At 41.5% G+C, this 16486-nt stretch overlaps 1 protein-coding gene across 1 annotated transcript in view; it reads right to left on the reverse strand.

Annotated features, from left to right (window-relative positions):
• The window catches only part of csmd3b (CUB and Sushi multiple domains 3b), a 2327439-nt gene that overhangs the window by 161223 nt on the left and 2149730 nt on the right, over positions 1–16486 (reverse strand). The window contains exons 44-46 of the mRNA XM_068032163.1: positions 16012–16157; positions 12274–12354; positions 4905–5018 (exon numbers count right to left, since the gene is read on the reverse strand). Of these exons, the coding sequence (XP_067888264.1) occupies positions 4905–5018; positions 12274–12354; positions 16012–16157 (341 nt within the window). The remainder of the gene's footprint in view (positions 1–4904; positions 5019–12273; positions 12355–16011; positions 16158–16486) is intronic.

The following is a 16486-nucleotide window of genomic DNA, read 5'->3' on the forward strand; positions in this document are numbered from 1 at the left end:
GATGATTGAGCTGATAGTGAGGAATTTAAAGGCTCTGCATTGTATGTGACTGGAAATGACAGTCAATTGTTGACCATTGAGCCTATAAATCTTTATGTGACAGTTTGATAGCAGGAAATACTTTGCTTTTATTGATTATCAAGTCTGCAAAATAATTGTGAGGTTCTGAAGGAATAAAACACTTACATCTACAGAATAAAAGCAAAATACTGCAGATGTTGGAAATCTGAAATAAAAACAGCAGGTGCTGGCAATACTCAGCAGGTCAGGCAGCATCTGTAGAGAGAGAAGCAGAGTTAACGTTTCAGGTCTGTGGCCTTAAATGTTATCTCTGCTTCTCTCTCCACAGATGCTGCGTGACCTGCTGAGTATTTCCAGCACCTGCTGTTTTTTCATTTACTTTCATCGACAGTTTGTTTCCTGCAATATGTACAATTTATAGTTTGCACCTTGCCATTGATTTTGGAGTTTCTGTCATTTATCCTTATTGCTGAAGTTTGCTATGCAAGCTTCCAAAATCTTGTATCAATTCAAATTTAGCTGTGCAATTTGAATTCTGCTGACGGAAAGGTGGGATGGGGGGAGATGGTGGGGGCTTCATTAGATAGACAAACAGCATCACACACTTCAGGGCAATAATTAGGACAGGAGTATGAAGACATGGACCAATTGCCACAGCAGCTTGGCAACCGGCACCAACGTTAAATACAACAACTCACAGCGTCACTTGGCAACCTCACGTGCAGCACTTATGACAGAAAACCTGCCTCTCAAGGATTGGCCTTCACAGCCATCAACAAAGGTGCACCAAGAGAAGACATCCCACCTAAATGGATTGTTTGCTGGGTGTCCATTATCTTTCAAAGATGGAAGGATGCCAACTATGAGGACATGGAAATTATGTTGTAAATAACCATATAAACTGCCCAAAGTGCTAGTCGATGCAGATGCAGGAAGCTTTACTTACTGTTCTTTACAGGTAACTGCACAGTTCAAGAAAAAAATAATAATTGTTCCAACTTTAAAGAAACTTTCAAGGCATAGAAAACACTTATTAGATTTGTGTTTATATTGAATAATACAATTCTGCAAAATCAAAAATCCGCAGACCAATGAGGCAAAATCAGGTTGCACCTTTAAGCTGCCCTCCCACCTTTTTCAAAGCCAGCCATTTTCCAGTTGATGAGACCACAGATATATATTTTGCCCATATCCCCCTTCCCCGCATCAAGGAGGCATGGCAGGGACAAATTCCTGGCTGACCTTGGGAATTCCAAAGTGGCAAGAGTCATGCTGATGTTCTTCAAAAGTCTCTAGACCTTGCTAAGGGTATCAATAGCTTCACTATACCACAGTTATTGCTACCATAATAGTTAAAGATACAAAGATATGAACATAGGAATCAGGAGCAGGAGTAGGCCACTCGGCCCTTCGAGCCTGCTCCGCCATTCAATAAGTTCATGGCTGAACTGATAACTCCACATTTCCACCTACCCCCGATAACCTACCACCCCCTTGCTTATCAAGAATCTATCTACCTCTGCCTTATAAATATTCAAAGACTGCTTTCACCACCTTTTGGCAAGAGAATTCCAAGGACTCATGACCCTCTGAGAGAAAAAATTTCTCCTCATCTCTGTCTTAAATGGGCACTCCCTTATTTTCAAACAGTGAGTCCTAGTTCTAGATTCTCCCACAAGGGAAAACATCCTTTCCACATCCACCCTGTCAAGACCCCTCACGATCGTTTGGGCTGGATTTTAACACAGGCAGATGGGACTTCGCCACCGACGTAACAGTCGGTGGCAAACCCATTTCTACCTAGCCCGGGGATCCGACCTGCATTTTATGGGTCTCCGGGCTTTAAGTGTCCCAAGGGGAGACTTCCACCTGCCTAAGGGAGGAGGTCCTGCCTCAGTGAGCTGCCGGCCAATCAGCGGGCCGGCAGCTCTTAGTCCCAGCAGCACCACCGGGAGCGGTGGCTACTGCTGGGACTGCGGCCCAGCCGACCGAGGAGGATGCCATCGAGCCAGGATCCAAGGTAGATTTTTGATGCCTGGCCGAGGGAATCAGGCGCGCCTCGGAAAGGCAACTGTGGTCTTTTGGGGTGAAAGGGAGGCATCTTGGGTCCCAGGGGTGGGTTTGGAGGCGGGGGCGGCCCTCAATCGTGGAGTGGTGGCAACCCCCGGTGCATGGAAAGGCCGGCAGCTATCGCTGGGTGGCCTTTCACGTCCCCAGCATGCCCGCTTGCTTCGGGTAAAATACCCTTGGAGGCGGGCAAGGACCCTTAAGTGGCCATTAAGTGGCGACTAAAGGGCCTTGATTGGCCTTGGGTGGGTGGGCCATTTTCCCCCCCGCCCAACTACCGTAAGGCGGGAGCAGGGTGGGAAGGCCTCCCAGAGCCTCCCGCTCAATTTTACGCTGCCCCCACACCACCATCCGACCCACTGGGGCGGTGTAAAATTCAACCCTATATGTTTCAATCAAGTCGCCTCTTACTCTTCTAAATTCCAGCAGATACAAGCCTAGCCTGTCCAATCTTTCTTCGTAAGACAGGCTGCCCATTCCAGGTATTAGTCTAGTAAACCTTCTCTTTACTGCCTCCAACATGTTTACATCCTTCCTTAAATAAGGAGACCAGTACAGTACACCAGTACAGTAGCTGAAGCATAACCTCCCTACTTCTGTATTCAACTCCCCTCGCGATAAATGATAACATTCTATTCGCATTCCAAATTACTTGCTGAACCTGCATACTAACCTTTTGCGATTCATGTTCTCGGACACCCAGACCCCTATGCATCTCAGAGCTCTGCTTCTTTTTTCTAAGATGCTTCTTTTTTATTCTTCCTGCCAAAGTGGACAATTTCACACTTGCCAGGTCTTTGCCCACTCACTTAATCTATCTATATCCCTTTGTCGCCTCCTTATGTCCTCTTCACAACTTACTTTCCTACCTATCTTTGTGTCATCAGCAAATTTAGCAACCATGCCCTCGGTCCCTTCTTCTAAGTCATTTATATAAATTGTAAAAGGTTGAGGCCCCAGCACAGATCCCCGTGGCACACCATTCATCACCTCGTGCCAACCAGAAAATGACCCATTTATGCCTACTCTCTGTTTCCTGCTAGCGAACCAATCTTCTATCCATGCCAATATGTTATGTCCCTACACCATGAGCCTTTATTTTCTGCAATAACCTTTGATGTGACACCTTATCAAATGCCTGCTGGAAATCCATGTACAATACATCCACTGGTTCCCCTTTATCCACAGCACATGTAACTCCCTCAAAGTACTCCAATAAATTGGTTAAACATGATTTCCTTTTCACAAATTCACGTTGACTCTGCCTGATTACCTTGAATTTTTCTAAATGCCCTGCTATAACATCTTTAATAATAGCTTGTAACATTTTCCCTAAGACAGATGTTAAGCTAACTTGCCTGTAGTTTCCTGCTTTCTGTCTCCCTCCCTTTTTGAATAAAGGAGTTACATTCGCAATTTTCCAATCTAACGGAACCTTCCCCGAATCGAAGGAATTTTGGAAAATTAAAACGAATCAACTATCTCACTGGCTACTTCTTTTAACACCCCAGGATGAAGTCCATCAGGACCCGGGGACTTGTCAGCCCACAGCTCCAACAATTTATTTAGTACCACTTCCCCGGTGATTGTAATTTTCTTTAGTTCCTCCCTCCCTTCCATTTCCCGACTTACAGCTAATACTGGGATGTTAATTGCATCCTACATTGTGAAGACCTATGTAAAATATCTGTTCAATTCATCTGCCATCTCCTTATTATCCATCATTAATTCCCCAGACTCACTTTCTAGAGGACCAATGTTCACTTTGTTAATTATTTTCTTTTTTTAAGTATCTATAGAAACTCCTACTATCTGTCTTTACATTTCTAGCTAGCTTTCTCTTGTACTCCAATTTTACCTTCCTTATCAATCTTTTAATCATTCTTGGCTGTTTTTTATTTTCTGCCCAATCTTCTGACCTGTCTCCCATCTTTGCGCAAATATCAGCTTTTTCTTTAAGTCTGATACGATCTTTTACAGTTTTAGTTAACCACAGATGGAGGGTCCCACCCTTGGAATTTTTCTTTCTCGTTGAAATTTATATATTCTGTGTATTCTGAAATATCCCCTTAAATGTCTACCACTGCATCCCTATTAATCTATCCCTTAACCTGATTTGCCAGTTCACTTTAGTCAGTTCTGCTTTCATGCCCTCATAATTGCCCTTATTTAAGTTTAAAATACTAGTCTTGCACCCACTCTTCTCTCCCTCAAACTGAATGTAAAATTCAAACATATTATGATCGCTGCTACCTAGGGGCGCCTTAACTATGAGGTCATTAATTAATCTTATCTCGTTGCACAATACCAGGTCTAGTATAGCCTGCTCTCTGGTTGGCTCCACAACGTATTCTTCCAAGAAATTATCCCGAAAACATTCTATCTACTCCTCATCGAGGCTACCTCTGTCCATCTGATTTTTGCAATCTATATGTAGGTTAAAATCTCCCATAATTATCACTGTACCTTTCTGACAAGCTGCCATTATTTCTTCCTTTATACTCTGTCCTGCAGTGTGGTTTACCTTGAGGCCAATTTTTCTTTGTCCTAGAAAAACAGGGGCTGTATGCCACTTACATTTCTGTTCCAGGATCAGGAGGGTCCCACTGATGCCCGATCCCGAGCAAGCCAATAACCCAACTTAGATATTTAGACATTAGATGGCATATATGACTGACTCTATTTTTTATAGCAGCAATACAAGCACTTTTCAGAAATTTGATAGGATGGAAATCAATAATTTATGTTAACATGCAACAATAGATTTGGGATTGTATAAAAAGACAATGATGAAGGCATAAATGTGAAGTACAAACCTTCACAAGATGGAGGAGCAGCATCCATTTGCAAACGTTCTCCTAGTCGACAAGTAAGAATTTCCTTGCCAATCAGAGTGAATCCTGGTAAGCAATGGAACCTTATGAGGTCTCCTGCAGGGTAATTAGAGCAATTATTTAAGTTTCAATTTTTAATCTAAATTTGAGATTTCAAACTCTTCATAAAACAAATTTTAACCAGTGACCTGAACCTAGATGTTTCTAATGAGTGAAGTAAAGTTTACTGGAATTATTTATTTTCAGCAAATAGACTTCAAATAAAAGTACTTAGCAAGATTGAAAGAAATTCAATCCAAATCATTGTAACAAGAGGCATGAATGTTTAGAATGGCCATTTTTGGAAATTCAAGTATTTCTTTCGGGATGAGCAAAGTCCAAACCTAGTTAGGCTGAACTGAACTGAATCAAACCAAATCATCCTAATGTGCTTTGCATCAAATGATTTTTAAAGTGTTAGATTTTTAGTGATGGCCATATTTTGAAGAGAGTCTTCAGGCATTAAAACAAAACTAAGCTGCAGCCAAAGACGTCCTAATTTTACCAAAATGTCCAATTCCATCCATGTCCCAATAGGGAAATTTTCACTTTTCTGGTTTGTTGAACAATTGAAAAATGCAAGACCTATTTCCAGAGGTCGCCTGTCCAAGTTCAGTTTATATTTCTGAAATTGCATGTTTGTCACCATTGAGGATTAAGTCTTCAACCGTGCACAATTGCAACCCCATTTTTATCCATTCAGTAACAATATAACTGCTGACCAAAACTCATTGGGGAATCATGAGGTAGATTTTCAAGAGGTTTGGGATTCAGCAAGGACACAACAGAATCTATGACTTGTAATTTCTTTTCATTTATCCTTCATAAAGTTTTGGGGTATTCCTCCAAGAAAATTGTGTGAAAAAAGTAATTCAGCCTTTTTCATACTCAACTGTTATCTTTAATTTGCTTTAGACACAAGTCACACTTATATTTAAAACATTCTTATACTGCAGACTTCTAAACTGTCCCCATAGTATGCAGACTTGACATCTAACAGGATTTACCAGGAGCGAATGGAACTTCAGTAAAACATTTTAGCTGCTGTTAAAGTTGGTTCTGTCAGCTAAAGGAAATAACAATTACTGCATAGCTTATTTTCAGAGCTGGGAGAACAGGTTACCACTTATTTCTGCAGAATCTGTAAAATGTGATTCTCTTCACCAGTCCCTTCTCCTCTCCTCCCTCGTCCTTTTCTGTGCAAAATTGACATTTCATCTGCCAAACTAACAAATTATTGACATTGTTTTCAAAAAATTTCTCCAGCACATTGTATCTGATTATGCTCCTGTGAAGCAACTTGGGATGTTTTACTATGTTAAAGTCATTATATAAACACAAGTTGTAGTTGTTTGAATGTCAACACAGCTGAGAATCTGAGAGAAGCTCCTTTAGGAGGGCATTTAGGAAGGCAATTTTTAAATGAAATTTCAGCAATCCCGACCAGTCTGGTCCACATTAATGCACATCTGTTGGGGATGCTGTTGGGCAAAGCAAGTTTCTTTACATGTGTGCTGAGAGTAAATTTGAGGAGCCAAAGAGCGCCAGGTCAAGCACTGTATCCTCACCTGGTGTCCATGACCACTTTCTACTGTTATTACCTACTTGTCCCTTTCATGAATTGCCTGCTCACCTCAGCAAGGCAGCGGCAGCCCTCAACATGGCTGTTGCTTACCTTTGCCGTTGGCACCAGGCAGGCAGCTCCCATCTCCTGGAGGTGCTCAACGCCGACTTCGCCTCTTGTGACATCGTGGTGTTGGGACCCAGAATTCATCAGGGTGTCGAGTCCCAACCCTGCTTTGAAAATCCTCCGGCCACCTCCCCCACTCCCCCCCCCCCACCCCATGGAGAATATTCACTTTATATGGAAACTCAGTTATGGGTGTTTCATCTTCACCCTGTGTGGTTGATAATCTGTTGGAGCAGATCACCCACCGTTGCTTGAAAATCAGGCTGTTTCTTTCTACTCATTATAATCTGCTCTGACAGATTACTGTCCAGGTAGTGAAGGTGAAAATTTACCCTTTGGTAGTATTATGTGCTCAAATTAGTAAATCCTCAAATGAAGAAGCCATGTGGACCATTTACTAATTAAAGAAGATTCTGAATATGTCACAAGTTCCCTTTTTTGTTTTAGTTTAGTTGATGGCGTTTGCTAACTTTGCTGGAAAAAGGTAGCAGACTTGTACTATACTTGATGGTTTCATCAGTACATAAAGTATGAAAAGATAAATGACACTTTGACCCATTGACCCTGATCCTTCCATAGACTGTTTGCAATCTGCACGATCTCGGACTCTGCCCATACCATTTAATCTTTTGAGGAAAGATTCTGTAAAATAGGGATTCCTCCACCAAATATAAATCAAGCAACATTTTTTTCTAAAATTATATCTTTATGTGTTTGTCACTGATTAGTTACATCCATTTTTGTGACACTTTGAAGTTCTCAAACATTCACGAACTATCATTTTCCGCACAGATTCAATCGTCTTTATCTGTACCTGTCCTTATAACCCTCGGTCCATTTCTAACCAGACGTCAAATAGCTGGTCTATCTGGAAATGGAGCTCAAACAGGCAATTTGAACTTTGTTTATTCTCAACAGATTTATATTGGATTCAATGTTCAAGATACATACCTTGAAACACTCCAGGTCTTTTTGTTCCAGACATCAGGGGTTAATTTTAATCTAACCAACCTAGTAGAAGACTGGTGGGATGGGATTAGTCACTCCTTTTATATTCTGCCTGATTTTACTTTCAATTGAACTCAGTTTCCCACCAGCAGGTTAGGTTAAAATTTTCCCCTAGCCCTTTGGTGGAATGCAAAATTTGCTTCCCTTGTTTTAAAAATGAAATTACATCTGAAGTATATCGCCAGCACTAAAGTCTTGTTTGAGAAATTGAATGCTACTGTGAAGGTGAGACAGAAAGAATGAGACATAAGTTGTAGGATCTAAAGTCGATGCATCTTTTCCGTCCTGTTTTCAAAAGCCAGAGGTGCAGTAGAATGAAAAAGTGGCAAAAACACTGTAAGATCAACAATGGGATGCTTTTAAAAAGGAGATTGCAACGTTGCAGAGTAAATACGTACTATTAACAAAAGCAGAATACTTCAAGTTTCAGGATGCCATGGAGAAAGAATGAGCTTAGAAACAAACTAAAATTGAAAATGTGGGCATATGGGGAAGTTGCCCAGTTTTCTCATACCTGGATGCAACTGTGTAATAAGTGTACCAGTAACAGGAGCATGGTGAGGGTTAATGCGCTTCTCACATCTGCACATATTTCATGGCAGATGTGAATTGCCATACCCTCTGGAAGATGCCAAATGAAGCATCGGGAACAACCACTGCCCTTTTGAACACCTGCTTTCTTTGTACTCAAGTTGCATGTAGCACTCTAAGGATCTAAGGTGTCAGTCGAGGAACCCCAAACAGATGCTGAAGTGCTCTTCTGCTGTCCGGGGCTTTCACAATGGGGTCAGTGATGCAGTGAGTAGAGGTGTAAGAAGCATCTGCCCAAGGTTGTTTCTTCTCCAAATAATGTGAGCACCAGAGTCTGTCATCTAATAAAGGCATCACAGTTACATCCTGGATAACAGCTGCTGACATATATAATTATGTTTCTGCGGTTATACCACCTGGACATTAATTGAGTATAAACCCTTATTCTTCATGAAGGTCATTGGGTTGAAATGAAGAACCATGATATATAGATGTGTACCAGGTGTGACTCTGTACTCAAGGGAGTCATGCCACGTGCTGAAAATTGCATCTCCTATCCAGCTGATGCCTCCTATCCACAAGAAAAATGACGGTGTTGCAAATATATAGGTTGTTGCAATCTATACATTGTGGGTGATGTGGCAAATGCCTCCTGAGGTGGATTAAAAGGACATGGTTGCAGTAAAACTTCAAGTTGTGACAACTTTAACTTCTAAGGAAAGAATTGTTCATGATCCAGTTATTACCTGAAGGTCACTGTGCAGGAAATTCTGATACCCTGCCTTATGAAGTGGAGGCATTGAAGAAAGGTCTCCTGTGACATGTCCAGGTACAATTTAACATGATAAATGAGATCAGTATTTGTTGACCTCTCATTAACACCTCTTCCTTATCTCAATTATGCAGCATTTTTTGGACCACTAAAAGATTCCCCATTCTCACCTTTTTGTAAGATGTAATACCAAAGCCAGTAGCAATCAAGAATAATGAAACACTATTGGGGGAGGGAACAAAAATGCAAAACTAATGAATGTATGGAGGAATACACAGCCATAGGTACAGGAAAACACAAAATTTAAATTAAAAATGTATCTTCTCCCTTAAAGAGGACAATTTGTGCAGTTAAGGTTCCAAGAACTCTGCTGCGCCCAGTCTTTATGGGTCTTAATGTTTCGGTGGAACATTTAAAATGGTACTTAAATTGTGGAGGGGAGCCTCACAAAATTCACAATATTGAATGTCAATCAAGTAACACTGTTCAAATGCCAATTAATTTACCTGCAATTATGTTGCAGTTATGCAGTAAAACTGCATATTATTAATCGCAATCAAGAGAATCGGGGAATCATAGCACTCAGGTGGGTGTTAAAATATGGGTGCAGAGTTTTGGATGAGTACAAATTTATGGAAGGTGTAAGATGGGAGGCCAAACCTGGAAAACATTGGAATAGTTAAGTTTCGAGGTTACAAAAGCTATATGGTGAAATTTATTTTTCACTATAACTTAGGGGATAGAGAATCACAGCAGTAAAAATGCTACTGTTTCTGATAACATGAAATGTAAAAGCAGATACTAAAAAGAGAGGGGAAAAAAATCTCATGACTGGGGTGATATCATGAGAGCTTTAACCTTCATCTAACCTACGATACACATGTCCAGAAAACATTTGATACTGTTTACAAACAGAAAGAAGTGCCCCCATTACTCAGCATTTTGAATGGGCATAACATTTACAAATCAACTTGAAAAATTAACAGTAGCCTGGGCTCAAAAGCAAATGAACACCTTGGGTCATTTGCTCTTTTTGGTAATTGTTACAACCTTGCTACATTGATAACTAGATTTAAATTTTTTATTGTACATTAGTCTTTAAAAGACTACTTTAAAACGTTATCCCTGATATCTCACAAGAAAATGTTTGCTACAAACTCAATCCCATACAAAATTTGAATATAGTGGTTGAAAAAAAATAGTCTACAACTGATAAAGCACCTCTGACAACTGACATCAATCAGTGTCCTGACTTGGCAGAAAATAGGATTCTCAGAAGCTACTTTGAAATTAATATTCTTTGAGGCAAATATTTCACCATTCTTTTTAAAAATATCTTCTGTTTACATTAAAGTCAGTTATGACTCTTTTAACAGCTAGTTTCAGCAAAATTGTTTAGGTAAATAAGGAACCTCTAAGTTAATTGAAGTCATTTAAAAATAATCTTTCCAGTTCATATTAAAATAATCTATTTTTGATATTTCAAATAGTTAAGTAGTTTATCAACATTATAAAATATGAAATACTTTAACTGCATAAATAATTTGGTTAGTGAGTTGCCCCTGCACATTTTAATTTTTCTTTCCCAATCATATCAGGTTGGAACATACTAAGCAGATTTTTAAATGTTCCAGCTATATGGATAATAGTAGGTGAGGGTAGCTCATTATCAATTATGAGAAGCCTACCAAATTTGTTACTATTCATAATAAGATATTCATTTTTAGCTTGTTAATGAGACATGAGTCAAGCTGTGGAATACTAAGGTATGCAAGTTTAACACTTTCGTTTGAAATTCACTCTTCTATTTTAATGAAGGCATTAAGCTATTTAAAATAAATGTATGAACACATAAAATTGATGGACAGGAGAAGACCAGCTGGTCCATTAAGCTTGCCCCACATGATGGCTGCAGCATCATGCCTAAAGACTTCCACCCCACAACAGCCATGTCATCTCCTGAACAGGAAAAAAAAAGAGAAAAAAATACTGGGCCAATATGGGAAAAAGAATGCTCTTGAAAATTCCTCACCCACCCACTCAGGCTATCGAAATCCGATCAGGAGACCATGTGGACCAAGGGTTATTGATAAAGACACTCACCTTCTATATGATGCAATTTCTACCCCAGTCAAGACAACAACTGGTCAAGCTCACTCTTTCCTCCTTGAAGGCATACAGAGGTCAGCATTTAACGCCACCCACATCGCCCCCCCCAAACCCCTGGGAGTGGTCTAGGGGGCGAGGGGGCGTAAAATCGTGAGAGAGGTTGAGGGGGGGAGGCGGGTGCTGTGCCTGCTGCCTACCCGCCCCCGCCACATTTTAACCAGTCGTGAGGGAGGTGGCAAACCAATTAAGTGCCACTTAAGGCCCTCTTCCTGCCACTGTGGTATTTTATCAGCAGCAGACGGACACTTCAGTACCTGAGGAGGTTGGCCTGTAACACGTGGTGGCCTCCTTGTGAGTCCTCCTGATCGGGCTGCCTGTGCACCATGGAAGACCGCACCACTTGCTCCCGCTAAAACTATCCCCCTGCCCTGCTCTCAACTCACCACCCCCCTTGGAGGCGGGACTTCCTGCCTCAGAGAGGCAAAAGCCCCGACTGAGGCCAATTAAGGGCCTGGGCCATGCAAAATAGCAGCGTGGCTTTCAGGCCTGGCAGAGGCAGGCTTTCCCCTGAGTTTTCAGCCAGTGGCCGGGCCACCGCCTCAATGTTAATTTCAGGTCAGAGAGTATTTTCTGGATTCAAGAGACTCACTATTCTCTGGCAAAAAAAGAACTCCCTAATCTGCCTGGAACTCCTTACCTAACAACACTGTGGGAGTACCATCATCACATGAATTGCAGAAATTCAAGAAGACAGCTCATTACCATCTTCTCAAGGACAATTACAGATGGGCAATAAATACTGGCCTTGCCAGTGATGCCCATATCTCATGAATGGTTTAAAAAAAACTGCCTTGAATCCAGTCTATTCCTACTCTTACATAGTTAAAGCTTGTGTCTCCTGGTCTTTCCCAGTTTGTTAAACTGGAATAATCTAACAATAGGCATGCTGTCAAGCCATTATTCATTTTATACAACTTTATCAGGCCATCTCTAATGCCTCTGGACAAGGAAGGAATTGTAAGAGAAAGTCTAACGTGCTCATACGCTATAATGCCTGTAAAGTATGATATGGAACTGTTCCAAAGTCTCTCTCGTTTAGTAATCCTTAAAATGGATTTAAAATGAAATCAGAGGAATGATACAGAATAGAGTCAAAATACAAAAGCATGAATCCAGAGGACTGCAAGATCTAAAAAGCGTACCTATCTCGAACTCCTCATCCTCTGTCAAATTTTGCCCAGTCAGCATTGCTGATGGAGGTTGGCAGATTCGTAACTGATAGGCTACAAAAATCAAAAGTTCATTATTCACAGATGCAGCTTACAAAATAACTAGTAGTAATTTACTAAAATAGATTCGATGTTATATACAAATAATGTTTTGAGGGAAAACAAAGGATTTTTGTTCAATGAAAAGACCTTAAATATGACCAATCTACTTGAATTAGAGTAAACACCACACACACTTTAGGCAAAAACAGTAATTATCTGTGCAGTGCTGACTTTCAGATAAATTTTACACAGATCAATTTGTTTATGAATACTTCCTTGACGACATGGTTGAATTTGAATTCTTGATCTGCAACATAACTTTCTGATTATAAACATATCATTTTAAAACTTACAAACAGGCAACTTAATAATTAGTTAAATACTGGAAACTCGGTAAGTCACAAGAAGCCAGGCTGTAGATGCAGTTTTACAGCTTATATAATACTTTGAACATTCATATAGAAGTAGTCAGTTTCTTCAACCTTAAGAGATCTCTGATCAGTGAAGGGTGATTCTGTGAGTCCATACTCACTGAGGATAATTTTGTAATCCTGCACTCCTAATGCCTGGTGGGAGTACAGGTTGGAGAATCACCCGATCTTCAGCCTGCCTTCCCATTAATCGTAACTGGATGTTGTCTACATGGATTTTAGCAAGGCATTTGATAAGGTCCCACATGGCAGACTGGTCAGAAAAGTAAAAGCCCATGGGATACAGGGGAATGTGGCAAGTTGAATCCGAAATTGGCTCAGTGACAGGAAACAAAAGGTCATAGTCGATGGATGTTTTTGTGAATGGAAGGCAGTTTCCAGTGGTGTTCCACAGGGCTCAGTGTTGGGTCCCTTGCTGTTAGTGGTATACATTAATGATTCGGACTTAAATGTGGGAGGCTTGATTGGGATATTTGCAGATGACACATAAATTGGCCATGTAGTTGATAGTGAAGAGGATAGCTGTAGACTCTATAATGATATCAATGATTTGGTTGAGTGGGTGGAAAAGTGGCAAATGGAATTCAATCCGGAGACATTTGAGGTAATGCATTTGGGGAGGGCAAACAAAGCAAAGGAATACACAATAAACGGGAGGATATTGAGAGGGGTCGAAGAAGTGAGAGACTTTGGAGTGCATGTCCACAGGTCCCTGAAGGTGGCAGAACAGGTAGATAAAGTGGTGAAGAAGGCATTTGGAATGCTCTCCTTTATTGGCCGAGGTATAAAATACAAAAGCAGGGATGTAATGCTGGAGCTGTATAAAATGCTAGTTCGGCCACAGCTGGAGTATTGCATACAGTTCTGGTCATCACATTACAGGAAGGACATAATTGCTCTGGAGAGAGTGCAGAGGAGATTTACAAGAATGTTGGCAGGGCTTGAAAGTTGTAGCTATGAGGAAAGATTTGATAGGCTAGGGTTGTTTTCCTTAGAACAGAGGAGGCTGAGGGGTGACTTAATTGAGATGTACAAAATTATAAGGGGCCGAGATAGAGTAGACAGGAAGGAGCTCTTTCCCCTAGCGCAGAGGTCAATTACCAGGGAGCACAGATTTAAGGTGATTGGTAGAAGGATTAGAGGGGACATGAGAAAAAACTGTTTCATCCAGAGGGTGGTGAGTGTCTGGAATTCACTGCCCGGATCGGTGGTGGAGGCAAAAACCCTCAACTCATTTTAAAGGTACCTGGACCTGCACCTGAAGTGCTGTAACCTGCAAGGCTAAGGACCAGGTGCTGGAAGGTGGGATTAGGTTGGGTGGCTGATTTTTTTCAGCCAGCGCCTACATGATGGGCTGAAAGTCTCTTTCTATGCCATAACTTTCCGATGGTTCTAACTGCTCCACTTGAAAACAGGAGGCACCCCTGCTGCATCATTTCTGATAAGTTCCATCATTCCCTTCTGCCACTTTATAACCAGATACCTGATAATAAATTACAAAGCACACTTTTTTGCAATAATGGAGGGACAATTTCCTCTTTTTGCTATATGCAGCAAAATTGTAATTGTAAATATAAATGTATACAACTTAATAACAAGTAATGAGAAGAGAAAAACTTATTTAGCATTCTGCTAACGTTTAATTAAAAGACAGACATATGATTTATAGGGGTTATATGATGCTGAACTTTTAAGGCCTCGATTTTAACTAGAGGCAGGATAGGCATCGGGAATGGGGAGTGGAGAAGAACAAGTGACGGGCCTACATGCTGAGGCTGAGAGTGAGAATTTAGCTCCTGTGCCTCATTTTCATATGCAAGAACAGACTCCCACATGAATCTGGCTGCCTGGCCAGCAGGAGGGAATCAGATACTCAGTGGGTGTGGGGTGGGGTAGTGGTTTGAGACTGCCGCTGGGGAGTCGCAGAAATAGTTCTCTGCGCAAGATAAGGGGCATCCTCATCAAGGGGTGAGGGGGGTCAGGGGAAGTCCAGGGTATGAGTGGCCCATTGCTTCCTTGTGGGGCCTGGAGGAGCAATTCTCCAGTGACATGTTGGGCTGAATTTTTCCAGCTCGCAGCCGATCTCGGCTTCAAAAACAGTGGGGCGCACGCGTAAGATTTATTCCACAGTATCACTGTGGCTCATTTACATGGCCGGGCCATGCTCTCCATCCCCAGCAACAGTGTCCGGCACCAACGCACAGGCGCTGGTGCCATTTTTAAAGGGCTTCCAGCCCTTCAGTTTAGTTTAAATTTTTAAAGTTACAAGACCTATAAAATTAAAGTGAAAAATTTAATAAAAGTTTCAATCCCCTCTCCCACCCACCCCCAATGACTATACAATTTATTAATTGCCCTCCCCCCCCCAAAGTTTATAAACTTTTACCTTCAACCCCTTCCCACCATCCCCTCCACCAATTGCAATAGTTTTCCCCACTCCCCCCCAACTCCTCCTCTGAAAACTTACCTGCTCTCCCCACCCAACCAGTGTTCCGCCTCGGATCTCTGAACGGTGGTGTGGGAGTTCCGGCAACTGACCGGAATATCGCAGTGGGACGGCTGGCAGCAGGTAAGTGATTAATTAATTAATTATAATATATTAACATATGTAAATTGTGATGCTGCCGCTGAGCGGCGGGGGGCCGCCATGAGGCCCCGCTGCTACTGGTAATATAGGGCAAGGCCTTCCTGGTGTCGAGGCTTGCGGCGGACCTCTCCCAGGAGTATTTTTCGGGCCCCCCCCCACTCCCGCCATGACTCCCGACGTCGGGGGCCCAGTAAAATTTGCCCCGTTTACTGCTCCTGCTTCTGGCACTCTGTTGTTTCCAAAAGATTTTACGTGTTAGGGAAACCAACAATGCTCCACCATACAGGTTAAAATGGCAGATCAGCTTCCAAAGTCCTTGCTGGAGCCAAACCTGCATTTTTATAGAGGACCCCATTAGCTTAGGATGGGTTCCCTTCTCGCCTGTAAATTAAAATTGGAATTGGCCAGAGCGGAGCAGGAAATAAGTAGGTAAGACCCCCACTCCATTTTAACTGCCTCAACTCCTATTTCCCCCCATGGGAAAGTAAAAAAGCCAAAGCCTTAGTTACATTTAGTAAATGGAGTAACATTAAATATTGTTAAACCACAGCAGACATTAGCTTATCTAATTTAAAGTTAAATAAGATATTACTCGATTACTTAATCTAGTTATACTGAAGAGATATATATGAATGCAAAGCAATAACCAACCATGGTAACTGAGGATGAAGGAGCCACCTGTTGTGAAATCACTGTGGAATTTGATTAAGATCTGGTTTGATGTACTGTAGACCGACTCCAGTGCTGTATTTCCACTAAATTGTCCAATTTGAGGAGTAGTCTGCTCTGGCCCATCCCTAAATAAGACAATGTCATTGTTAGAATCCATTCAGGCTGGTAACTGATTAGCAGGCTCCAGCACAACTGTGGGAAAGTAATTGCACCATTTAATTGCATGGAGTACATTTAACAATCAATGCATGGTGCAAGACAAGGAGGTCAATTTTTAACCTTATTCATGTCCGTGAACAGTTAAATCAAAAAAGTTACTTATCTGTTCAGATACTGAACATCCTTGCTTTTGTACTCAATATCTCTATTTATGAAGCACCAAAAACCCATATGCTTTGCTTACGACTCTCAATATATTCTGCTACCTTCAAGGATGTGAGTACATGAACCCCCA

Source organism: Heterodontus francisci, chromosome 5 (genome assembly GCF_036365525.1).
Source record: "Heterodontus francisci isolate sHetFra1 chromosome 5, sHetFra1.hap1, whole genome shotgun sequence".
Classification (NCBI taxonomy): Eukaryota; Metazoa; Chordata; class Chondrichthyes; order Heterodontiformes; family Heterodontidae; genus Heterodontus; species Heterodontus francisci.